The sequence below is a fragment of the Mustela lutreola genome, chromosome 8, assembly GCF_030435805.1.
Source record: "Mustela lutreola isolate mMusLut2 chromosome 8, mMusLut2.pri, whole genome shotgun sequence".
NCBI classification, from domain to species: domain Eukaryota; kingdom Metazoa; phylum Chordata; class Mammalia; order Carnivora; family Mustelidae; genus Mustela; species Mustela lutreola.
This window is the reverse complement of record NC_081297.1, coordinates 11,403,652-11,428,365: the sequence shown is the minus strand read 5'-3', so window position 1 is coordinate 11,428,365 and position 24,714 is coordinate 11,403,652. Positions and strand designations below refer to the sequence as shown.

General features: G+C 52.7%; 1 protein-coding gene across 2 annotated transcripts; it reads right to left on the bottom strand.

Moving 5' to 3' along the window:
• Window positions 1-1,689: 1,689 nt before the first annotated feature.
• ECHDC3 (enoyl-CoA hydratase domain containing 3) lies at window positions 1,690-24,507 on the bottom strand. 2 transcript variants are annotated; one of them, XM_059183799.1, is made up of 5 exons: window positions 24,150-24,498; window positions 19,819-19,940; window positions 18,088-18,185; window positions 12,890-13,090; window positions 1,690-3,814 (listed from the first exon to the last, which is right to left on the bottom strand). In XM_059183799.1, the coding sequence occupies exons 1-5, from the start codon at window positions 24,314-24,316 to the stop codon at window positions 3,503-3,505; spliced, it is 900 nt and encodes a 299-aa protein (XP_059039782.1). In that variant the 5' UTR covers window positions 24,317-24,498; the 3' UTR covers window positions 1,690-3,502. The 2 variants fall into 2 exon arrangements, with proteins under 2 accessions (XP_059039782.1, XP_059039783.1); XM_059183800.1 differs by lacking the exon at window positions 1,690-3,814 and adding an exon at window positions 9,746-12,504 and having other exon boundaries at window positions 24,150-24,507.
• Between the last annotated feature and the right edge of the window lie 207 nt (window positions 24,508-24,714).

Sequence of the window (24,714 nt, the reverse complement as noted above, 5' to 3'; positions counted from 1 at the left end):
CAGAGGCCGGAGCACCCGGGGCTTGGAAGCCCCTGAAATCTGCCCGCGTGAAGGTTTCTGGAGGCTCTCGGAAGAGCTCAAACTTCTTCCTGCCCCTCTCGGAGCCAGCGGTGACGGCCCACAACCTCATCGTAAAAGCTGCCTGGGGCTCACGGTTTAAATACGGGGCAGCTGCAGAGAGATGGGTCGCTTCCGCCGGAATGCCAGAGTTCATGCTTTTCGTGTGCAGCAGAATTACTTGGAAACCTTTTTTTGCGGGGTGGGGGTGGGGTGCTTAGAAGTCTGAATTTGTGATTCAGTGGGTCTGGTGAGCAGCCCGGGAATCGGCATGTGAAGATCCAGGCCACCCACGGGCCACACTTTGGAAACAGCTACTTTTAGTGCAGGGGGTTTTCAGAAGAAGCCAAGGGAAGGTGGGGGCAGGGGCGGGGTGGGGGGGGGGCGTTGCTGGATGAAAAACCCTGTGCGCAAAATGAAGAGTAATTGCCAGTCTGGAGACAGCTGTGCCTCAGGTCACGGCTTCCCCGGGGGTGACATCTTCGAAAGGTGCAGGTGCGGCCCGAGGCTTGGAGAACGCGGCGTGGATTTCTCGTTCTCGAATGCGCTCAGGTGTTGCCAGTGTTGACCACTTCTGGAGGCAAAACGCCCACCTTCTCCCCTCCTGAAAGAGCACTTCCCTTGAGCAGAAGCTGCCCGTGTCGAGTTCCGTGGCAAGTTTCCGAGTGCCAGCCTTGCGGAGCCTGGGGCCTCCCGAGGAGCAGGAGGCGTCCTGTTCACCCACGGGGCAGCCGCGTGGCGAGAGGAGCCTCGCCCGCTCGCCGCCGCCCGCAGACCGGGGACCAGAACGCCGCGATCTCCGGGTTCGAATCCCTGCCCGTCCCGAATCGCCTCCGGTAAGCACCCTGTGTCGCCTCGGCGGTGGCACTGCTGCGTGGTGGGCTCGGAGCGCGCTCCTGGGCCCTCCAGGCTGGGGCAGGATCTTCCCCGCGTGTTGGGAGGAACATGCCGGGAATCAGGAGCACGGACTGCGGGATCCTGCGGGATCCTGCGGATCCAAACCCACACGCTGGCTTGACCGAGGCGATGCCTTCCCTTCTCTGAGTCTCCTACACGCCGGGAGTGGGGGGCGAGGGATAGTAAGAGCTACTTCAGGAATTGGGGCTCCTTAAATCAGCCCCGGTTCCTGAAGGACAGCTACCTGGAAGTTCATTGGCGTGAAGCCGGCTGGGGAGCCGGATCACTGCGCTTGCTGCTGTTCTGCCGGCCCAAACCGGCCTCGTGGACTGCTCCCTCACACGGCCGGGAGTGGGGACCCCCGCCCCCGACTTCCTGGAGCCCGGGCTGCTGGGGTGTGCTCTGCGGGGCTGAGCTCAGCAAAGCTCCCTGAGAAGGAACCGGTACTGACGGAAAGACGGACATTCCAGGCTTCCCAAAAGCAATCCATGTCCCAGTGGAGGGAAGCAGGGATACAAATTAACCCCAAATTTATGTTTGCCGGGGGATGAATCCTCTGACACGAGAGGGTGGGTCGCAGGTTTTCCTTCCGGATTATTTGTTCCACGGGCGAGGACTGAGATTTATAGCTCGTCCCTGAGTGTGCGCGGCTCACAGGCTGGGAAGCCAGCTCAGAGAGCCCCAGGGACTTCATGCTTTCAGGGGACGGTGCATCCTCATACAGAAACTGGAAAGTTGACTTTTGATTTTTATTTGCCAAATGTGTGTGTGAGAAGGCTTTGCCACTTTCTCCGAAGTCCAGGGCCTATGTAACACCCTCTCCCCCACACTGTGTGATCGCGGGGCTATTAAGGGGGAACTTCCCCGTCAGGCCACCTGGGCAGGAAGGCACAGCAGGGGCCCCATGGCCAGCACTGTTTCTGAGCAGACCACGATGGCCCCGTCCTTCCCAATCTAGCCTAGGACGACAGCCGCTCTTCATCGGCTTCGTAGTGAAAACTCCGGCTGTGGTCTGCAGACAGTTAGATCCAGTGTCCCCCGAGCACTGGTCGAGTTCTGCCGCAGCAGTACGTGTTCCGTTCCTTCGTTCTGGAAAGCTGCCTCGGAGCCAGGGAGTCATGTCCTCGGGGCTGGCCCATGCTCTCCTCACGAGGCCGCGTGGCCAGGGGAAGGTGCACCCATGGCTCTTTCAGGCAGAGTTGGGGACCCTCCCTCTACCCAGGGGCAGCTGTTGGACCTAGCACAATGGGGGCCTCAACGACTCAGCTGTAGGGGGTGATAATCGGAGCACCTGTGCCACGGGGTGACACGAGAATATACAGAGGGTCCCGGGCTTGTCCCAGGTGTCCGGCCAATGGCAGCTCTGGTGACCTCTACACACGACCAGCATCTCAGTAACAAGTTCCTCCTTTCCAAAAAGATGCTCTCTCTCTCTCTCTCTTTTTTTTTTTTTAACCTTTCTAAACTCTGGCAAAGCAAAAAATTGTCCATCTCCATAGAAACCTGTGGAAACACTGGGGACATGCATTGCAATGCGTGTGAGCCCCAGGGCAGAGCCCGACACTTCTCTGTCTCAGCCTTGGGACTGACCACATTCATGTCCACATTCTATTCCAAGGGGAGATAAATTGATTTTAAAAAACAACAACAACAAAAACCGAACCAAAACAAAACAAAAACCAAACCCTGTGTGAAAGCTTGAGGACAAGACTTGGAACATATCTTGGGCGGGGCTGGACCCAAAGCCGGAGAGGAGCAGGTTCAGGTCCTGGTGCACGTACCTGCTCCATCCTCGGGGGCACTGCTCTGCCCGGCAGCTGAGCGGAGCTGGTGGTGTGTGGTGGGAAGAACCCGTGTCCCGTGTCCCTCCCACCTCTCCCTGATGTTGTCATCCTCAGCTTTAGCCTGGGGTCCCGGTATTGGATGTCGGATGGCCGGGACATTCATTATGTCAGGCCCCTGGTGTGCGCCTCCCAGGGACAGGCTCACCAAAAAGAGGACAGTGATTTTTTTTTTCCTTTCTTTTCTCGGACACCCTGCAGTCTGGCTGGGGAAAGTTAAAATGACCAGTCCCTCTCAATATTTAATCTATTTAAATCATAGAAGATTATCCCAAAGCCTTTTCCTTTGAGCAGTAGAAACAAGATTTTCAGTGTGGAGAAGGTCTTGTGGAGACTGGAAACATCTGGCCCTCAGTAGGCAGCCAGAACGACCTCAGGAGACACTTCTGAAGGCGGAGCCCGGTTGGCAGCCTCCTGCTGTGTCTCCGTGTAGCCTCATCCTTAGGGTCCTTGAAGGATCCTTGAAGGATCCTTGAAGGATCACCTCAAGGACCAGGCTCCCCCCTACCACAGCCAGCTGGCACAGGTGCTGGCCGGCTTCCACTTGATTTGTTCTCCACCTTTTCCCTCCCCCAGGAAATCACAGCTTTTCACAGGGACCACACAGCAGGCTGCTGTCGACGCAGTCAAGAGGCAGCAGAGGAGTTTGGGCATCAGAAGGCAGGGAGTGGAGGTTCCCTCTTCCTCCGCTTCTCTGAGGAGAACACTCACGGCAACCAGATGGGTTTTCTCTTCTGGATGAAGGCCTTGATTCCCTCCTGCCCATCCTTCAGGGCCACGTTGTCCACCATGGTCTGGGAGGTGAGGTGGTAGGCTGTTCGAAGGTCCTGGGGCAGCTGCCTATAGAAGGTGGCCTTGCCCAGAGATACCACGGGACGGCTCAAGGAGGCAATCTTCTTTGCGATTCTCATGGTCTCTTCCTCCAGCTGCTCTTCTGGAACGACTTTGCTCAGCAGCCCGTGGAGCAAGGCCTCCTGAGCAGAAATGGGCTCCCCGGTGAAAAGCATTTCTAAGGCCACCTGAGGGAGGAAGCGTGTTACTCAGGCATGTTCCCTGTGACCCCCAGCTGGCCAAGCACCCCCGTCTCCCTTCCCCTCTGCCTACTTCTCTACCACCTCAGCCCAGTTATCTGCTTCCTCAAAGAACACGTCATCCGTCAGGCCCGACGTCTACAACACCCAGACTCCTGCCAGGGACAGGGCTGGCTCTTTCCAAGAGCAAGGAGGAGGCAAGTGCCCAGGGAAGGACCCGACCGCCCCCTTCCCGGAGAAGGCAGAGAGTCAGGCCCTTCCCTGGCTCCTTCACCAGCGCTGCTCTCCCAGCACCGCCGAAGCCAGGGGCTCCCCTCTGTCTCTTGCAAGGGCCAGGTACAGGACATCTGATGGGAGGGAGCCAAAACTGAAGCCCCAGGCCTGCCCCAGACCGACAGAGGGGCCACTTTCCAGAAGGAGGAGCATGCTCAGAGATGCCACCACCACAGTCTGACTGAAAGAGCAGCCCCTAAAACCAGAGATGGGGGGCTTGAAAGAAAATGCCTTCCAGGGACCAGACTCAGGATCCTGGCATGATGTAACTCACACGAGAGCCTGCCTCCCTCTGACCACCTCTCTCCCCCCACACTTTCCAGGCCTGCAGAACGAGGTAGAGGCTCCCTACTCTCAGTGGTTTGCTCTGTCCCCTAGCCTGCCCTGTACTGCACCTCAGTTCTCTTTCCACAAAGCCTGGCCTCTTGAGATTCAAATTCATGATTCCCGCCGCACACAGAGACTCAGAGCACGGGCCAGGGGGTGGGGAGGAGGCGCCTCTCTACTCCCCCCACCCCCTGCAGCCCCGCCGCTCCTTGAGCGCCCTGGGCATGCTGTCACCTTGGGGTGCTTGTACTTGGTGTCCCCTCAGCCTGCGATGCTCCATCCCCTGGTGTCCTCAAGACCGGTGCCCTCGTCCCCATCAGGTCTCAGCTCCTGTGTCCTCTTGTCCACACGGTCCTCCCGGACCAGGCTAGTCAGCCTGGGGGTCACACCCAGCACTCCCCCGCTTTCCGGCTGTGTCTTCATCCTTTGTGCTTCTGCCATTTAGCACACCGCGTGCTTGACACGTTGATCTTGTGTATTGTGATCGCCAGGTGAACGCCACCAGATCACGGAGTTTATTCAAACCTCTTCCGTTGAGTTCTGCATTCAGTTCTTGCACACAGTAGGCGGCTTACTAAGTACTGATGCGTGCTTGGAGGGGTGGATGGGTGAAAGCAGGTGTTACAGCCGGTGGAGGAGGCTTCCGTTCTTCGCAGGCTTGGTCAGAGCGGTGGCTCGGCTCCCACCTGGCTCGTCTGCTTAGGCCGCCTGGTCTTGGAACCTGGCTGCCATGGTGTATGGGGAAGTCTGAGACACATGAGAGACCGTGCGAAGTGTTCCAGTGACCGACCCAGTTGGCGTCCCCGCCGAGAGGCTGCCCAGCAGCCCGACACAGGGGTCTGCAAACACTCAGACGATGCTCACCCCATCTAGACGATGCTCACCCCATCTTCCGTTCCCCCAGCTGAGGCCACACACACTGCAGAGCCGAGAAGCTTCCTCGGGGACCCCTGCCCGGATTGCAGATTCACGAGCTCGACAATCTGCTGCTGTTGTTTTGAGCCACTGTTATGGGTGGTCTCCTCTGCAGTAGTGGGTAAGGGGACTAGACTGAGATCAAATTTTGGGGTCATTAGCATTTAGATCATGCTACGGACTAGGTTTCTCAGCCTTGGTGCCATCATGTATTTGGGGCCAGGTCGTATCTTGGGGTGCGGGATTGCCATGTGCATTGCAGAATGTTCATCAGCATCCCTGGTCTCTATCTGCCAGACGCCAGGAGTTCTGTGTCTCACCCCAAAGCTGTGACCCTCACAGACGTCCCCCCTGGCATACCAGATGTCCCCCTGAGCCAGTGTTGCTCCCAGGGAGAACCGCCGACTTAGATGGTTTTTCTAGATCATGAGGCTAGACTGTTGCAGCTAGGGGCGGAGCTTTGGTAAAAAGGGAGGGGTCAGAAGGCGGGGATCGGGGACTCCTGCCATCGTGGGGACAGGTGGGAAACACACTGGTTAGGGCACGTAAAGCTGGGCCCCGGCTTCCCCTCTGCAAGGTTAGGCAGTGGACTAAATCCCAGCATGTCCAGTTTGGGGGCGTGTGATGTCAGCATGTGGGAGGCAGCAGGTACGCGATGCCTGTGGGTCAGTCTATGCCTGCGGGTCACCCCAGAGACTGGGCATTAGTTGACCGGGAATAGTATCCTGGCGCCAAAGCCTCTTAGAAGCCCCTGGTTGAACGTGGAGGTTCAAAGCCAGGTCCTGCGGGGGAAGGGCTGCAAAGACCCCGCAGAAGACACCCAGTGAGTCACATGAAGGGGCCGGGACAATGTCTGCTGTCGCTGCCTGACAAGCACATGTCAGCGGGGTCCCCAGTCAGAAGCCAGGGGAAAGCAGGGTTACTGCACCTTCCAGCCTTTGGTCCTCCATTCATGCAGGCGGCTCTCCAGAAATTCATGGGACCACACAGCAGACAGTGGCCAGCCCCAAAAACAACACTAAAAATCAAATCTGGCGAACACAAGTCATCAGACCCTTTACAGTCAATTGCTTTACAGCAGTCCCTTTACAGCAATGGGCAAGACCTCAAATAGCCTTCCAAGAGTAGTTATGAGAGGTGCCTGGGGGGCACGGTCGGTTGAGTGTCCAGCTCCTGCTTTCAGCTCAGGTCATGACCTCAGGGTTGTGAGAACGAGCCCCGCGTCGGGCTCCACGCTGGGTGGGGAGCCTGCTTGGGGTCCTCTCCCTTTCTTTCTCTCTCTCTGCCCCTCTCCTCACTCTCTCTCTTTAATAAATAAATAAAAATCTTCTTAAAACGAGTAGCTGTGAATGCTAGGAGAGTCGTAAGGAGGAAATCGTTACAATCAAAGCATCAGTGTTCCCGTGGCGGGCTCAGCGGACAGGCATTCATCCATCCCGAGCGGTCCCTACCTGCTGGCCGGGTCATCATCTGTCCGTGGGACGGCCCCTCGTCAATGCCTTCCTCCACCGGATGCTTGCATGAGTGTCGCTCTCTTCCTGAGCCTCCTGGGCTCTGTTCTCCTTCCCCTGCTTCCACGACCCACGGACCGAGCTCCTGTCTGGCTCAGATTCTGCCATTGCCCAGGGCCCAAGAGCTCAAGAAGTTTTCAGAGTGAGTCCTGTGGAGTCCAAGCTGCTGCAGGCCTGGACACGGGCCAGGGTGTGGGCAGGGATCTTGTCCTGTCTGCGGAGTGTGGCTCCCTGACGGGACCCCTGGGCACGTCGCTTCTCGTCCCCTTTCCCCAGCTGGCCTGCATGTGTACGAACGACTCTCAGAGATGTGGCAAAGAGCAGCTAACGAAGGACCGCAGGGCTCACAGTCACATGGAGTGCGACAGAAACAACACGTGAACCAGGGGAAAGAACTATGATGGTTCTGCTCACTCGAGGGACCTGGCACGAGTCTGCGTTTGAGGCTGGGGGCTGGGGGCCGGGTTCCATGGGCAGGAACCCCAAGCAGAGCCAACCTCCTCCTGGGCATCCCTTCACCCCACAAAGACTTACAGAGGAGAGCTCCAAGGATCCGGGGCCGTGCTATGCACTGAACTGTGTCTCCCCAAAATACACATGTGCAAGTCCTGAGCCCCAGTGCAACTGTATTTGGAGCTGGGACCTTTGGGGTAGGAATTAAGGTTAACTGAGGTCGCTGGGTAGGGCCCTGATTCCATAGGATTGGGGGCCTTAGGAGCAGAGTTAGGGATCTCTGTGTTCATGTCTCTCTCACATCGCCATATGAGGACATTGTAGGAAGGCGGCTAGCTCCAAGCCAGGAGGAGAGCTCGTGGGTTTCACATCTGCCGGCACGTCGAGCTGCCGTCCAGCCTCTGGGACTGTGAGAGAGCAAATTTCTGTTGTTTCAGCCGCCCAGTCCCTGGCATGTACTACAGCAGCCCAAGGTGACTAATACACACACAGGAAGACTGTGAGTTTTTGTAATGTCTTAATTCTGAAGCAATGCCAAAAACACATTTAAAAGGGGGGGGGGCATCCAAGTTCGTGAACTGAATGAGTCTGGGAGAATGTGGAGTCCTCACCCCGGAGAGGAGTGAATACGGCACCCCTGTCTGTCAGGCCCAGGCAGCTCTGCCCATGGGAGAACACATGATCTCTTAAATTGCCTTCTAGGTGAACGATTCCTAATATTATTTCAGGGTCTCTAATATCCACAAAAAGGAAGTGACCTTGAGCTATAGCATGAAGGGTTGTCATTGGACAGAAGATATTTTCCCTTTCAGTCAGTCAGTCAACCAAGCGGAGGACAGAGACAGACAGATGGTCAGAACACAAGAGACCATCAGAGATCAGTCCACCCTCTGAAGGGTCCACACCAAGTTCAAGCCCGGCACACTCAGAAATAAAACGGTGCCTACACCGGCCTCTCCTACCATCTCCAGTGGGTATGAGAACTGCTGAATTCAGAAATCACCTCACATGGAAATACTGTCAAAGACGCAAGACGCTCATCTTTCTGGAATGCTCTAAAGGCAGCCTTGCCTACGGGTAGGTGAAGGGACCACAGCATCTGGACAGGTCCCCTCCACTCCTGGATCCATCCTCACTTCTGGGCGCAAACTTCCTTTATTATCGCTTACACAGACTCACAGTAAAAAACCAAAAAAACAAAAAAACAACTGATTTGTTCAACGGCAGGGAGTTCACTGATGTCCCCATCCTCTCTCCCACTTGATGGAAAGTGACAGACTGTCCCATGAAGAGGGATCACGAGGGATCACGAGGAGGGCCTGGTGCTCCAAGTCTCACCATGCTTTGGAACCCAATCTGGGTGGCCTCGGTGTGGTCCCGGGGCTTGGAGTCGGGCACGCGGGCTCTGCTTCTCTGTCCCTCCTCACACCCAGGCAGCACCACAGACATGTCACCTCCCAGGAGGTGTCCCGGCAAAGCCAGTTTTCAAAAGCAAAGAAGCCAAGAGAACAGGTGAAGAGCCAGGATGGTGGAGAGGTGGCTGGCTGAGCGGCTTCCTTCTAGCGAACGACGGATGCGTCTGACTAGATGGGAACCGGGAAGACGGCCCCTGCGGCTCTTCCTGAGGGAGGCATCGCTGGCCCGGGGCAGCCCCGAGACAGGTGCGCCGCGGTCCACCTCGACCAGGCATGGGCACGCTCTCCCGGGCGCTTCCGTTCCTTTCATCCCGGAGACCAGGAAGGTCTTAAAGGGATTCAGGCTACCCTTGAAGGACGTCTTGATGGGAGGAAGGTCAGCATCCCTGCTTGGTTCATCCTCTTCTTTGGGCCTTGGTTTTATCATCTGCTTCCTGGGCTCATACTGATTTACAGAGATTTTACCCAGGCGGGTTGAATAACAAGAGTTGTATTCTCTAAAGAAAAGAAAGCCTGTTTATTCTCTAGCTAATCGGCACCATCTTCGCTTCAGATGAGAGAGAAAGCACCTTCTCTCATCCGTTTCCTTCATCAATTCAAGCTGCCTTTTATGATGGCACTTCTTGGGTCCCCGTAACAAGCTGGGGGTTTCACACTTCCGCTTCCTGGGGCACTTGCATTAAAAACAACAGCACCTGAGGCAGCAAAATTTGGGTCTGGAGTTGGTCCCCCAAGTTCCAATCTCAGGTGGGCCACTTCCTAACCACAAAATCTTAAGCATGCAACTTAAGCCCTCTGAGTCTATTTCCTCATCTGAAGGTGGGACTGAGCCTTCCGTCCTCCTGTGGGATTGCGGAGATGAGAGACAGTAAGTGTGTAGCTAACGCTACCCTGCTGGGCACTCAGTCGGCACCTAATAAATGCACTGATGATAGAAACACGCCTATTGCAACTGTACATTTGTATGACTCTGATTGGCTATTAGGTATCACTATTAGGTATCACTACTAACTGGCCCTGAAAGGGGGTGATTCTTTAAAGCAGAGGGGTCTTGCGGGCCCCTCGAGTCACACCTATGGTAAGAACTGGCTGGCGATGCAGGAAGGGCTCAGGAAGGAAGGAAGCCAACCGGGAGTCACAGGCGGGTTTGGTTGCTGGGAGATATCAGGTAAGCCCCTGAACTGCCCCTCAAACCCTTTTGTAAATCAGGGGTTGAACTACATGGTCTCAAAGGCATGGAGACCAATGGCCATGCAGTTCTCTGTTCAAGTCCAGATTCTGATGTGGTCGGTCTGGACGGCTGGGACCCTGCATTTCTCAGACTCTCTGGTGGTCTCCAAACCAGGCTGAGTGGCAAGACGTTAACACTCTTTCCAGCTTGGAAGTTCTACTCTGTTCTTTTTTCTTTGTCTTTTTTTTTTTTTTTTAAGATTTTGTTTATTTATTTGACAGAGATCACAAGTAGGCAGAGAGGCAGGCAGAGAGAGAGGAGGAAGCAGGCTCCCGGCTGAGCAGAGAGCCCGATGCGGGGCTCGATCCCAGGACCCTGAGATCATGACCTGTGTGGAAGGCAGAGGCTTAACCCACTGAGCCCCCAGGTGCCCAGTTCTACTCTGTTCTAATGAGATTTGAGGAAATCCGATTCCACAAATACCCAAAGTTTCCACAGATACCCCAGGCAACTAGATGGAAGCCAGCGTTCCCACCACAGAGAAGTGATGGGCTGGAGGAGTGGGGGTTCGGATTTTCCCATGCTCCCCCGGGATACCAGCTGCGTGAGGGCCCGCTCTGGCTGGGGAGGGGAGCAGCTGCAGCAGGCAGTGTTTAGAAGGTGCAATGAAGATGCATTATTTAACTCATGCCAGAGGAGAGAGACGGTTTACAAATGTGGAAAATTATTCATGCCCGGGCTCAGTCTGGCTTGAACACAAGGGCTGCACTCCATCACTTCTGCTCCCCGCGGAGAAACCTCCACTCTCCAACTCCTGCACTGCTGAGCCATTTCCCACGGTGACCAGCAGAGGGCACTGGTGACCCACACCCATGGCTCTAGCTGGGGCAGAAAGGGTAGAGCTCCCAAGCCCGGCAAGTTTGCAAAAGCACTTCCTTGCTTCCCTGTGGCTACACGCAGAGGAAACGTGTGCCCCCCACCCACCGAAGCCCATGGGCCTGTGTATGGATGTGTTCATAGGGGGGCAATCAAGCAATGACTGCAGGAAGGGGTGTTTCTGTTTAGGTTTATATTTTTATGAATTCCTACTTGCCTCCTCCAGAGGGCGGCACAGGCGAGATCTGAAGATCCAGCAACCTGGCAAAGGCCCTAGGTTCTGACAGACTTCTTCCCACTGAGTTCCCTTTATCAGTATTGTGATTTCAGATCATGAGTGTTGACCCCAAACTGTGTATCCCCCTCACGCCTCTGTGGAGTAATGAACCCAACAGGCAAAGATATCTACAGATAGCTCTGAACCACTTTCAGACTACTAACTGGGAAAAAACCCCGGGGTCAGATCACAAGGAGCACAGATCAAGGAGCTGAGTGGGGACGATACTGGAGACTCTGCCCACATCTTCTCAGCAGGCCTGGCCCTTGCCAAAACTACCCAGGGGAAGTCGGAGCTACTTTTGTTCTTGCCATGTCCTGCCCCTTCATCTGTCACGCCAAGTAGTTATGCAGGGTGGTTCTGAGCACCGGGCTTCCTGGAAACTTAAGGCCTGTGTGTGTCACATGTGGTTTTTTTCTCTTCTCAAAAACTCTTTTAACATTTGACGAATGTGATAACAATGTTTACGTTTGTAGGACTCCATTGTAAGCCTCGATGGGAAAAGTTTGTTTGTGTTAAGAAAGAATGGGTTCGTATCCTAACAGCAGGGCTGATACAAAGGTTTGGGTGCCTCACTGTGGACCCTTCCAGAACATCAGGTGTTAAGGAAGATGAACACCTGCTGATGGGGCAACCCGTCCACCTGCTGATGACGCGACAGGCCTCGTGACTTGATCTGCACAATTGTATGGCAGTGTGTCAACAAGCTCCGACAATCTACTTGAGATGCACTTCGATTTCATGTACTTGGCACAGAGGAGAGACTTAAGAAGTATTTGCTGAATTACTGTACATGCATTTAAAGTGAACTTGTCTCCTGACAGGACGAAACCCGCTTAGTCTGCAAACCTTTTGGCAAGCTGTTATGTCTGATAGCTCACCTTTGCCCACTTTCAGCCGCTGTTCCTGAGGGTGTGTGCTCGCACACTCTGCCTTCAGACCTTTCTCACAAATACACGTTTCTGTAAAAACTAATGAGGCACCATAAAGGAAAGGAACGCATCCCTAAACTTCTTGTTCCTGCCGCTTGATTTCCCTGGGGTCTCATCTCTTCTGTGCCTCAGGCATATGGGCAACTGCTAATTTTTGTAGTTGACGTTAAAATGGATAATATATTCTAGAAAGCATTTTAGGTTCCCTACGTTCTACAACTTCGCCAACCTCTCCCTTTCTGGAAACACATTTCTAGTTGAGAATGAGGATGTATTTTTTTCTAGAATAGGGAAACCCCTGGTTTACACTTAAGAGCTCCTTAGTAAATCTTATTTTATGATGTGATAGGAAGAATGAGCTTAACGAAGAACGTGGACTTCACCGTGGTCAGCAACGACCAACCACCTCATGTAATGTGACTCCTTCCAGGGCAGATCCAATATGCCAAGCACGGGCTCGTCTTTCTCCTCAAATGTAACCATTGCAAATGTGATATAACTCAGGGAATCAGCTCTTTTCAGTACTTTCTGGAACAAGACAGATCGCTGGCAAACAATAAGCCAGGGACACTAGCATCCTGGCCTCCTGATACTGACCTAGGTCCCCCAGGTGTTCCAACAAAACTGAGTTTCAACGGCAGGGCCAGTAAGGGGACAAGAACGTGTGCAAACAAAACAAAGCAGGACCCTAACTATTCGTCCTGAGGGTGACACGCGGTGAGAAGCTCAGAGGAACAGGTGCTGGCCATCCCCGCCCCCACACTTGGCTTCAGAAGGGACACTGCAGCGCAGCCCACCTCACACACTCTGGGTGGAATGTCCTGATCCAGTCCTTGTAACTAGTGAGTTCTGGAACCGACCACCCCGTGCCCTGGGGGATCACATGGGGAGGGCCCACAGGGTGTTCAGTTACCTTCCTCGGCACTGCTCTCCCCAGGGCCACCCCAGGGGTGGAGCAGAAGAGCCCGATGTTCACCCCAGGGGTGGCGAAAGAGGACTTGTCGCTCGCCACGGCAATGTCACAGCTGGCAACGAGCTGGCAGCCGGCCGCGGTGGCCAAGCCGTTCACCATGGCAATGACGGGGACCGGAAGCTTCTGGATCAGCAGCATGACCTAAAAGGGCAAACACACGACTTTGTTTCCGGCCGAAAGCAAAATGCAACACGCATGCGGACGATTTTCTGTGACTTCACCCTTCCCAGAGCATGTCCCCTCGATCAGAGTCTCGGAAAAAAAGGGTGAAAGGAAGCCTGACGAGAACTAACCTGGCATCAAATACCACCTGTTCGGTCTTCCGGAGACCCAGGGGAGGAGGGGACAGTAGGTGACAACCAGGGCCAGAAAGCTCAGCGGGGAAGGAACTCGCCTAGGCGGGGAGATTTGAACCTGGCACAGCCCTGGTCCTTCTACACCCGGCAGGACCCTCTGTGAGGTCGCGGTCCCCTCTGACCACACGCCCAGCAGCCCCCCATGAAGCACAGAGCTGATTCTGCTCTCTGGGCAACCGCGCCTGCATGGAGCACGCCCGCTGCGAGTCTCAAACTGGTATTTGCTGCTTCCTTGAAAAATGAAGCTGGAAGAAAAATTACTTCGCCAATTACTTCGGCCCTAAATGTTCTCTCAGTTCATTTATAATGGGGGGGAGGAGCCCTGTCAGGATCAAAACAAACAAAATTCCCTAAACAGGGCCCCTGGCACAGAGAGGAGCCCAAAACTGGCTCGCACGACCCCTCCCCCACTCCATAAATTTCTGGAACTTATTTTTACAGCTTACCAAATACCTTGGTTGATTTCTCCATTTTTTTTTTTTTTTAATGCCACACAAAACAGACTGTGTCGCTCTGGTAACTTGGACGTATACACAGTTGCACTTTGAACCCTGGCAGGGAAGGAGCGCAGGCGGGAAGGAGCTGCTACATCTGGGTTCGTTTCCTAGGGCGGCCACTCTGAGAAAATGACTTTCCTTGATGTGAAGGTTTTGCCCAAGGAACTCAGCCTTCTGCATTCACAAACATGTTCTACTGGGCAGCTTTACTATAAAATAATATATTTAGGGATATGACATCATGTTCTATAATAGTGGTTTGGACTTTCTTAGGGGGTCACCTTGTGAGAATCTGAGACTTTCTCCTGTGAGAATCTATTGACTTTCTCCTCAGAAGAATGCACGTGTGCAGATCCACACCCCAAACGGCTCACGGATGTAGGAGCTCTGAGAACTCTAGGCGAGGACGAGTGTGGTCAGTGACTGAGCTCATTCTCCGAGAACTACAACAGCAAGGGGAAGAACTCTTGCTCAAGAACTTGTAGCGTCTTGCAGCAAAGAAAGATTTTTTTTGACTCTGAGTGTCGTCTGTCACCTAATGAGCTGGTTACTTATGGAAGTCACTTGGCTGCAATTAGCGTCGAACAGTCTGGGTCTCCTGTGTGCCAGCTACGAAGCACTAAGATTCTGTACAACCTGGTGGGAAAATACTGAGAGTAGATCCCAACAATATTAAAAATATTTGTACTTTTCATCCAGGGAACATTTCTAAGGAATAATCCTAAAATAGGGTAAAAAGGTATCTAGGAAAAGATGTTAAAAATTTATTTTATAATGGTGAAAAACTAATAAGAAATGAATATATAAAAATAAATAAGAAGGAGGTCTTGGGTATCTCAGTCAGTTAAGCCTCTGCCTTCAGCTCAGATCATGATCCCAGGGTCCTGGGATCGAGCCCCGCATCAGGCTCTCTGCTCGGCGGGGAGGCAGCTTCTCCCTCTACCCCTTGCTTGTGCTTTCTTTCTCTCGCTTTCTCTCTCTCTCTCCCCCTCTCAAATAAATAAATATTTTAAAAATAATAAACAAATAAATAAGAAAAGTGACGATGTAAACTAATTGTCCACTTAATGGAACACTCTGTTCCCGTTATGAGGTTTTCCACCAGACAGAGCAGCATGGTCTGACCTTGCATAGTGGGCTGGAGCCAGGCTCCTGGGGTCTGATGCCCAGTCTGCTGCTTACCCACTGGCTATCCCCTGCTCTTCACATCTGGGTATAGTAATGGGCACAAGAATAGTACCAATCTTCTAGAACATGAGAATTCTATAAATGTCTAAAGTATTCAAAATAGTATGTGGCACATGGTTAAGCATTCAGTGTTATAATCACATTATACAGTTATGCAGCATAATTGCCCCTATGTATGATTACTCAGACAAATAGGTTTATGTGGGAAAAGGTTTGAAAGAAATCTGCTGAATATTAGCATTCTCTCTGGGTGGTATGATCATGGTCTAGTATCAGCAGTTTGTTTTCCTGCCTTCTCTTTTTCTGGGTTTTCAAAATTTTCCATGTTTATTATTTGTATAATTAAAACATATTTTTAATAACTTTTTTTTAAGAAGGCTCCATGCCCAACATGAGGCTTGAACCCATGATCCTGAGATCAAGTCACATGCTCTACTGACTGAGCCAACCAGATACCCCCAAAATGTCTTTAATTTCTTAAATTTTTCTATTTTTTTCAAGATTATTTGAGAGAGAGTGTGCACGCACACATGTGCACCCGCATGGTGGGGACAGGAGGTTAGGGAGACAGAGATTCTCCAGCAGACTCCCCGGTGAGCAAGGAGCCCTACATGGGGCTTGATGCCACAACCCTGAGATCACAACCGCAGCAGAAATCAAGAGTCAGACCCCTAACCGACTGAGCCACCCGCGTGCCCCCAAAACATACTTCAAATAAAGTTAGCAATACAGAAAAGACAAAGAGAAGCTAGATAACAAACCAGCTGAGGCAGCCAATCCCTTGGTCGTCAAGAAATGATTTTTCCTTCTAGTTTCCCTTCCTGAACTAAGTCTTTTTCCTGGGTTCTCTGCCTTCTCCAAATGAGACATCAGTGTAACTGCAGCTTAGCCTCACTCAGGAACGTGACTGCGGGCTCTGGGAGCAGCCTTGTCCCATCGCCATTTCAGCAGCGAGGCCGAGGAGAAAGAGAAGACGCTCTTCCTGGACTAAGGTTTCCACCTAGACTTCAACAGGACAAAAGACACACACGGAGTGGGTCTCCAGGGAAATGTTTCGGGTCAGCTCCACAAAGGGTTCCTTTTGCTCTTCCATAGCCCCGATTTTTTCTCCCTCTCCATTTACCCTATTCCTGGTTTGTAAATAATTAACAATTACGGTGGCACTTGGCGTCTGCAAGGAATCTGCTACAGTTTAGATCCTGAGCCAAGTCAGGAATCTCCATCTTCCTCTCTAAACCTGCATTTTCTCGTGCATGAACAGAACAGTGAAATCTCTAGCTCATTCTGTCCCAGTCTGTCCGTTGATCACATTTGGAAGCGGAAATCTTCCAAGTTCATGGTGCTCCTATTTGTCCAGGACATTGTGATTTTCTTAGAAGTATTCAAGAAATCAGGGCACTTCCGCTCTGATCTCCCTGTTAGGACAGGATCCCATTTATGCACTCTTGTCTTTTTCAGTGAGCCCGAGGCATCCAGGGGTTGCCAGAATCCATGAAATCTGGCCTTTCTCCTCTAAAGCAGCGCTGGGCTCCCCTGTGGCCCTCTGGCTAACCCGTTGGGATCTCAGTTCGTGAAGACACCATGGCAGAGTGATAAAAGCAGGCCCTTGAGGGAGGAGGGAAGGGCTCTAGTGGTTCTCTTTCATGCTTTTCTGTTTTAGCCAAACACAGTGGATATTGTAGAGGAATCACTTCTAAAGCGCCGTGCTAAACACCGGAGCAGAACATTACATAAACATCACTGCTGTGGAACAAAACACCGAAGCCTTAGCTCCGGGCTGCTTCTGCGTCTCTGTGAAGCCTCAAGTCAACTGCTTTCCTGGCTTGTCGACATGAGAAAACTCTTAACGGGCTCTCCGTACGGCATTCTGGAAGAGCAAGGAAAACAAATGGTGGCCGAGAAGGCATCTCAGTCATTTCCTGCCAGCCTCCCTGGTGTGCGCCTCTGTCTTGTCTGTAGAGAACGTATCGTGAAATACTTGTTGAATCGTTAACGACCAAATACGTGAGCAAGTCCATGAATGAATGAAAAATTCGGTGAAGTAATTTTAGGGTCAGGTTATGAAACTGCCTTCAGTCTTTTTTTTTTTTTTTTTTTAAGATTGGTTTATTTAAGAGAGCTTTTAAAGATTTATTTATTTATTTGTGAAATACATAGAGCGTGGTGGGGGCAGAGGGCAAGGGAGAGAGAATCTCAAGTAGGCTCCACACTCATCGTAGTACCTGACATGGGGCTTGAGCTCACAACCACTAGCGGAGCCGAAACCCAGAGTCAGTTGCTTAATGGACTGCGGCACCCTGGCACCCCTGACGCTGTGTTCTGTCTTGCTTCTCACCTACATTTCCAGTTTCAGTTTGGCAGGAGGTTTGTTTTTCCTTCTTTTTCCCTCAGTGCCTGGCAAGTACTGTGCATACAGTAGTGCTCAATAACGAGTTATGAAACAAGCGAAGCATGACCTGAAGTTGTAGGCTGTATTCGGTTTCTCATTATCCGGGGGTGGACTCAGTATGATTATAATCTTCGCAAGCCTTTTGTTCCTCTTCCTCCTCTCTGCTGGCAGTTTCTCTCCTTCGTATGGTTAAAGACACAGACCACAAGAAGTAAACGTGAAGAGGTTCATTTTCCACTTGGAGGTGGTGATTACAAAGGTTGGTCGGAAGAAGGGTTTGAAAATAATCTTTAAAATCATTATGGCTATTCCATTCACAAATATTCTCTCTCTGCCATTAACAGAGTTGTTTTAGTTTAAAATTTTTTAAAAATTACACTGATCTTGGGCCCTTCCCCTCTACAGATGTTCACACCCACCCTCTGACTTGAGACGTGTCTACCAAGACACACCCCCACGGTCCTGGATGCGGCCACAGTCAGCACCAGCCTGTATCGACCTTTCTCCGGCAGGTGACAAGATCTCTTGCCAACAGTGCCCACTTGAAAATCGAAACCAAATAGTGACCTGGTTGAAGGATAGGCCAATGACCAGTCTGCAGGGACTCGGTCTCAGAGAGAAAGCCTTGGGTGTCCATGGGAAGCATCATTCAGTATTTCACGTAGCTCTCATTTTGGGGCTGTGATGTCGCCCCTCAGCCCGGCTTACCTCAGAACAGGTCTGAAACACCTCAGCATGATAATCTGGGCTTCGCTCATCCGTCAGTTCCTTTAAATCATGCCCAGAAGAAAACACGGGCCCCTCAGCTGCACATGTTTCCAGTAAAGAAAAGAAAAGAAAGAGAAGTGAGCAGCCAGGGCTTGAACATTCCCTTACTTACCTCCTGGGTAACGTAACAGCAATCGTGCTAATGCCATGGACACTGAGTTGATGGCTCAGATTTGATAGAATAATTCTATTTTGCTTGCAAAGTGACAGCCAGGGTTTTGTGGTGACAAAGTAAGGTGAGGCATGGGTTCTCGAAGGTCTGTGGTGGAACCAGCGAAAACGTGCCATGCCAACAAGTAAATGTCCTCCTTCCAGAATTAACCCTCCGGTTTCACACTTCTGTGTCTGGACTTGGCCCAGCCTGACTATATAGACTCATTTGGGCCCATCAAATCCACCCTGCCTCCCACGGTGTCCCTGTTCTTCAGTCCCCAGATCGCGGCCACCCACACAGGTGGGGATCAGGAAGGTCGGAGTGTGAGGACAGCCCTTTTATTTTTACGAGGGATTGGACGATGTGGTTTTACTGATACTGTTGCCCTGAACAACAATGACGAAATGGCCACCACCCATCAGCTGGTAGCACCTTCTCCTTCTTCCCTTTGGCTGCAGCTGCTGGGACAGACGGTGTTACTCCCGGCATGCCAGTGAGAAAATTGCGTGGCTCTGAGTTAGCTCCCGGCTTACTGCATCCGGCTTACACCCCCATGGCTCCTGGACAATACTTCCTCTATTTCTTTCCCCCTCACCATATGAAAAGTTGAAAATTTGAGGGCGCCTTGGTGGTTCAGTTGGTTAAGCATCTGACTCTTGATTTCAGCTCAGGTCATGATCTCAGGGTCACGAGATCGAGTCCTGTGTCAGGCTCCATGATGAGCGTGAAGTCTGCTTGAGATTCTCTTTCTCTGCCCCTCCCCTTGCTTGTGCGGGAACATGCCCTATCTCATAAATAAATAAATATATAAATAAATAAAATTTAAAAGATTTTTGAAAAAGATGAAAATTTATATTCAATCACAGAGAAGAAAGTAACATTCTAAGTATCTGCCTCCAGAAACACTGATTTTTTAACTTTTTTAAAAAACATAGTGCATCATAGGGCAGCATCTGTTTTCTGTGGTTGCTTTACAATGCTGGCAGGCTGTTATTTATGCTGCTGTCGTCACCAGACGACCTGGTAAAAGTTCTTACTGGAAAAAGAGAAGGAAAGAAATGAGCAAAATAGATCATGCTTCCTGGGACCCTTGAAGAAGAACACAGATCTCGGTTGAAAGCTTAGTAAGAATGGAAAAGACAAATCAGTCGATTGCCCAGCAGCCCGTCCTGACCAGCTAGGTAGTCTGCCGAAAGCTTTAGTAATTAAACCCATCGGATCAGATCCATGAAGACATCAGTTCTCGGACTTTGATGGGGAGACCAGCACAGCCAGGGGTGGCAATGTTTCCTGACACGTCTGACAAAATGGAAAAAGACATATTCTCACCGCACGGTAATCTTCCCTATAATTTCTACCGCTAATTACCCGGGTTTTTTTTTTTCATAATGTTCTTGTAAAGGAGCTTCAGAAACAATTCTCCTATGAGGGGAAGGAATGCCTCAGTTGACCAAAGAATTTTGAGAAGCTGCTTCCGGGTCACTACAGAACACTGAGGCCGGATATCCGGTCAGTACCTGAAATGATGATGACTCTTAGGTCTTTGCTCTCGGCTTCGTGAAGAAGGTCACTCTGCAGAGATTTCAGCATGGCTAAGGACAGCGCGTTCCTCTTCTTCGGATCACTCAAGACAATGTTCCTGGGAAGAACGTTTTATAATCACTGTATAATTATAAGTACACGTGCAAAACAAATGGAAGACCCCGACTCCTTTCTTACCCTGGGGGCTCTTTTTAAAACACCAGGACAGGGAACCCTTGGTGCTTAGAGGCTACTGAGAGGCTCTGCCAACTATCAAGATATATGGCTAAGGCAAAACAAGACTACCCAAAATGTGGACTGGGCTTCCCACCCCCTTTCCCTGGATTTCTCTTTTTCTCCAGGTTTACTGTCAGAAACATGACGGCCTCTTTCCTGCAAAGGGTAGGTTATGGCAGTTCCAGAAACCACCACTAAACCTCCCGAGAGGCTGTGAGGCTTGTGAGACCACAGCGGGAGCCCGAGGAAGCTGCCACGTGTGGCTACCTTGCACTTCTCTCTCTCTGCTCTTCTTCAAGAGAGTAAGTTCAGGGCCGGAGCCGAGAATGGAAAACACACCCCCAGAACTCCTCACACGCACCCCACTGAGGGGGCAGCATGGTTACAGCAGCCAGTGCATCTCGATGACAGCATCTTTCCGTGTTTCTCGAGCGGCATCCTGTAATTCTGCAGAATAATTCGCGCTGGGAACGGGTGATGTGTGAAGAGCAGAAGGAAGGAGCAGACAGCAAGGGGACTCTTTTGGGACATGTCCTCCGACTAGGAGTGGGCATGCCAACGTCTCACTATATTGTCATCGGGCTGCCTGTACACAGGAATGTCTCTTTGTGCAGTTACATGGAACGGGCGGGGAACCAGACCCCAGGCTACTGTTCTGTACGTTGCATCTGTTTCCCCTCTGTCCCCACCTCCAGGTTTTCTGCCATTCTCGCTCTTTCTCTGGATCGGATACTCCTGCTGTGTGTCAGCCTGGATCCTCCTAAACTCGCCCTCTGGGACACCGGCTTCTGGAAAACCACTCCGGTGAGTGACTTTATTCCAGCGCTATATGAGTACCCATTTTCTTTGGGACACCGTTCTGGCTTCAGACGGCTGTGACAGTCCCGTTTCCTCCTGGGTGCTGAGAATGACTAGCGGCTGATAGGCAGATACGCAGTGAAACCCGCATTCTGGGGTGTCGTAAAAGAAGTATCCACGAACCTTCCAGTAAGATAATGAGTGTGCTTTCTGTAGCAAGTCTCAGAGCTGCCATCCCATCAGTGACATATGCTTAAATTAAATTCTAAGGCCTTGGGCAAAATCATGCAGAAAGATGCCAGCGCCCAGATCCTCTTGCTGCTCAGCAGCATCTGGTCATATGTGGCCCATTAACCCCATGGCTTGTGCGTTGCACACCCTGTCAGAGTGCTCTGAACTGCTGAGTTCACTTCTCGACCCAGACCAGCCAGGCTTCTGTTCCTGCTACTCCACTCAATCTGTCCTCGCCCAGAATCTCCTCCTTGTCAGAACAAGTCCAGTGGCCATTGGGATCATACTCTCCTTCTGTCTCCTTTTTTTTTTTTTTTTTAAGATTTTACTTATTTGACAGAGAGCGATCACAAGTAGACAGAGAGGCAGGCAGAGAGGGAGGGAGGAGGAAGCAGGCTCCCTGCTGAGCAGAGAGCCCGATGAAGCTGGCCTGAGCTGAAGGCAGAGGCTTTTACCCACTGAGCCACTCAGGCACCCATCCCTGACTCTCGTCTTTTGGTGCTTCTCTAGCCTGTCCTCCTCACCTTCTTCAGGGCGCTCCTTGCCTTCTGCTCACCCGTGTGATTCTCAGAGCTTCCCCCACCACCTTTTATTCCATGCTCTTCCAAGGCAACCTGACCATGGACTTGGCTTCGCCTGGTACCACTATGCTAATGACCCCCAACCTTTGCCCTCACCCAAATCTCTGTCCTGAGCTCCAGGTCTACGCTACAAGTTCATTCCCATGCCTCCTGCACTATCCTGGGGCATCGTCCCCAACTCCCTTCATCTTAATGCTACCACTCAGTTGCTCAAGCCAGAAACGGAAAGCCTTCTTAGACTGCTGTTTCTTCCCTTTAGAACTGGCCGTCAAAGCTGACTGATAAGATCTGCTAAGAATCTTAGCAGTCTGAATTCTCCCAGTGACTATCTTGGGTCGAAACGTGTGACACCCTGCACCTACAGCTTCACCAACACGATCACCGGAAGAGGGAATCACTAAGAGGGAGGTCACTGCCAGAGCATGTGACAAAAAGTGTAGTATTTCTGTTTGCAGGGCAAGAGATGGGCCCTGGGGAGGCCCCAGTGAGCTATCAGGAGCCCATCACATCATTGTAAACCCCCAGAACGTTCATGAGGCGAGGCACCTGTCATGTTCACAGACACTCGACAGACACCTGCTGAGTGAATTAATGACCCCAAATAGCATTTTGATTTTTCACAGCCAATTTCACTAACTCCTGGAAATTTTCCTCTCACCTAGGTAGGTTTGTTAGTTTGTTTGCCACCTCTTTTAAACCTCAATGGCAGGGACACTGAGCTAGACAGCAGAGTGGAAACAACTTCGGAGGCAGACGGACCTTTCCCTGCCTCCTGGCTCTCCTTCCTCCCAGCTGAGCCAGAAGCCACCTCTCTGAACTCCTTTCCTCACTGTAGGATGGGGACACCGTCACCTACCTCGCAGGCTCTAGAGGGATTAGGGGTAGCAACTGTACTGTGCCTAGCACGGTACTCCAATTCCTGCTCCATGACTATCACTGCTGAGAGGAACAGCTCTGAAAAGGGATGCTTGAGGTGTGGCTGAGTTGTTCAAGCTCACCGGCTTCATGCCTAACATACCACTGCTTCTGTGGTGCGTTTGGAGGTTCCTACTTACTGATTCCGAGCATTTATGGCAGATTGATTCTTCCCATTGTCTCCCTTTCTGACGCATGTTTAGCTTTGGACTCATGTTTAGTTAACTACCCAGACCTTCAGTCCGCTGGCTCCGTGCCAGATGTCAGGGTTCTGAACCAGATTTGCAGAAGCAGGGGCACCCTTGACAATGAGCAAGGAGCCCCGCCTGTGCTAGGTACTGACCCTGGTACCCCAGCTCCAGCTGTGCCCTGCCAGATGAGCCAGGAGTCCACCTGTATAGAATGATATGCCCACCTGGAAGTCACCACCCGCTTCCAGACCCTGCTGTGGTTACCTGAGACTCTGGAATTCTCTAGCTTTGCAGAGGGGTATCCTTAAGCCCCTGGAGTGGCCACGAACAATTATTTCTAGGAAGGGAGGTGAGAGAGAGAGAATTGGGCACACTGGATGGGGTGTCTGCAGACCTGTGTGCCAAGCTCCTGGCAGAGCAGCAGGAAGGAGGGGTGGAGAGGTGAGAGGGGGTAACATAGGGTGGACGAAAAGAAAGTTGCAGGCCAGCAAGCAGCTGGCTCGCCACTGCTTTGGGGGGACTCCTAGGAGCCTCAGGATTGTAAATTCGAGCATGGTCTTCCAGGTCTATGAAGACACACTTCTCAGAGTAGGAGAAGAAAACATATTTAGCTGTTAGTTTGATTTGTGACTTTTAAATACTTAGCAGGCTGGGTAGGCCTCTCTTTGCACCCCTGCCCTGGCGGGGAAACAACAGGGTGAGGCCTGGATGGGGCTAGTGGTCCTTTAACCTTTGCTACTCCAATTCCAGTTTGTGAACTGGTTTTCTTGTTTTGTTTTGTTTTGTTTTTAAGGGTTTTAGGCTTGTTGAGCCCAAGGGCAGAGCTCAGTACAGTGTGCCCTTCGTCCTTCATATTGACCTGTCCCCACTCGGGTACTCCCAGGGCCGGGCCCAGGAGCAGCTCGGCTTTGCCTAACCTGGCATTGGAACCAGGTCAAGGTTGTGAGAAGCACAGAACCTCTTTTTCAAGGCCACAGCAGCGGTGTGGCCACCTGCTGAGCTGCCCACACGGAGCCTAAAATCCACTGAAGACTCGGATCCGTTGCCCCGGGGGTTGAGGGGCAGTGCTGGGGCCTTCCGAGGCTGTCCCGTTTGAAATTCTCCGGTGTGTCCTGCAGGATCCGAAATGCTACAGTGCCCAGGCAAGTGACTTGGGGAAACACCGTGTCCGCGGCTGGGTTCGTTGGCCGAGACAGACAAACCGGTGTCCCCAGCGGATATAGCTGGCCCCTGGCCGAGCCCCCGGTGGCCTCCGCGTGGGGTGACTGCCCATCTCTGCCCGGTCCCTGCCGCCCACCCCCAGCCGGGAGCTGCCCCGCTAGGCCCGTGGGCTGGTCCGGAAGGGCCCGGCGCCCGCGCGGCCCCGCCGCTGACCTGATGCCGTCCTGCTGCCGCGCGCGGGTGGGTCGCGGCGGGAGCTCCGGCCGCGCGGCCCCGGCGGGACCCCTGCTGCAGAAGCCGGCGGAGAGCTGGGCCCACGCGCTTCGCCCGAGCCAGGCGGGCCCCTTTGCTCCGAAGGCCCGGAAGCCGGCGGCGGCCATGGCAGCCAGAGACGTGCCCCAGAGGGCCGGACGCCCCAAGGGTCGCGGGTGCGAGCCGGGCCGCTGCGCCTCAGCAGCCGAGGGTCGCAACAGCCCCGGGAAACCCAGCGGGAACTCCCACGCCAGGTCTAGGTCGGCCTCCTCCCGCAGGCCAGACCCTCCCTGCCCCGCCCCTTAGCGTGCCCCGCCCCTTCCCGTCGCCCGGCCCCGCCCCTCCGCGCTGTCCCCTCGGACGCCTGGTCCCGCCGCTCCGCCCCGCCGCTCCGCCCCGCCGCTCCGCCCCGCCGCTCCGCCCCGCCGCTCCGCCCCGCCGCTCCGCCCCGCCGCTCCGCCCCGCCGCTCCGCCCTGCCGCTCCGCGCCTCGGCCCCGGCCCCGCCTCCTTGCGTTGCGCCACCAC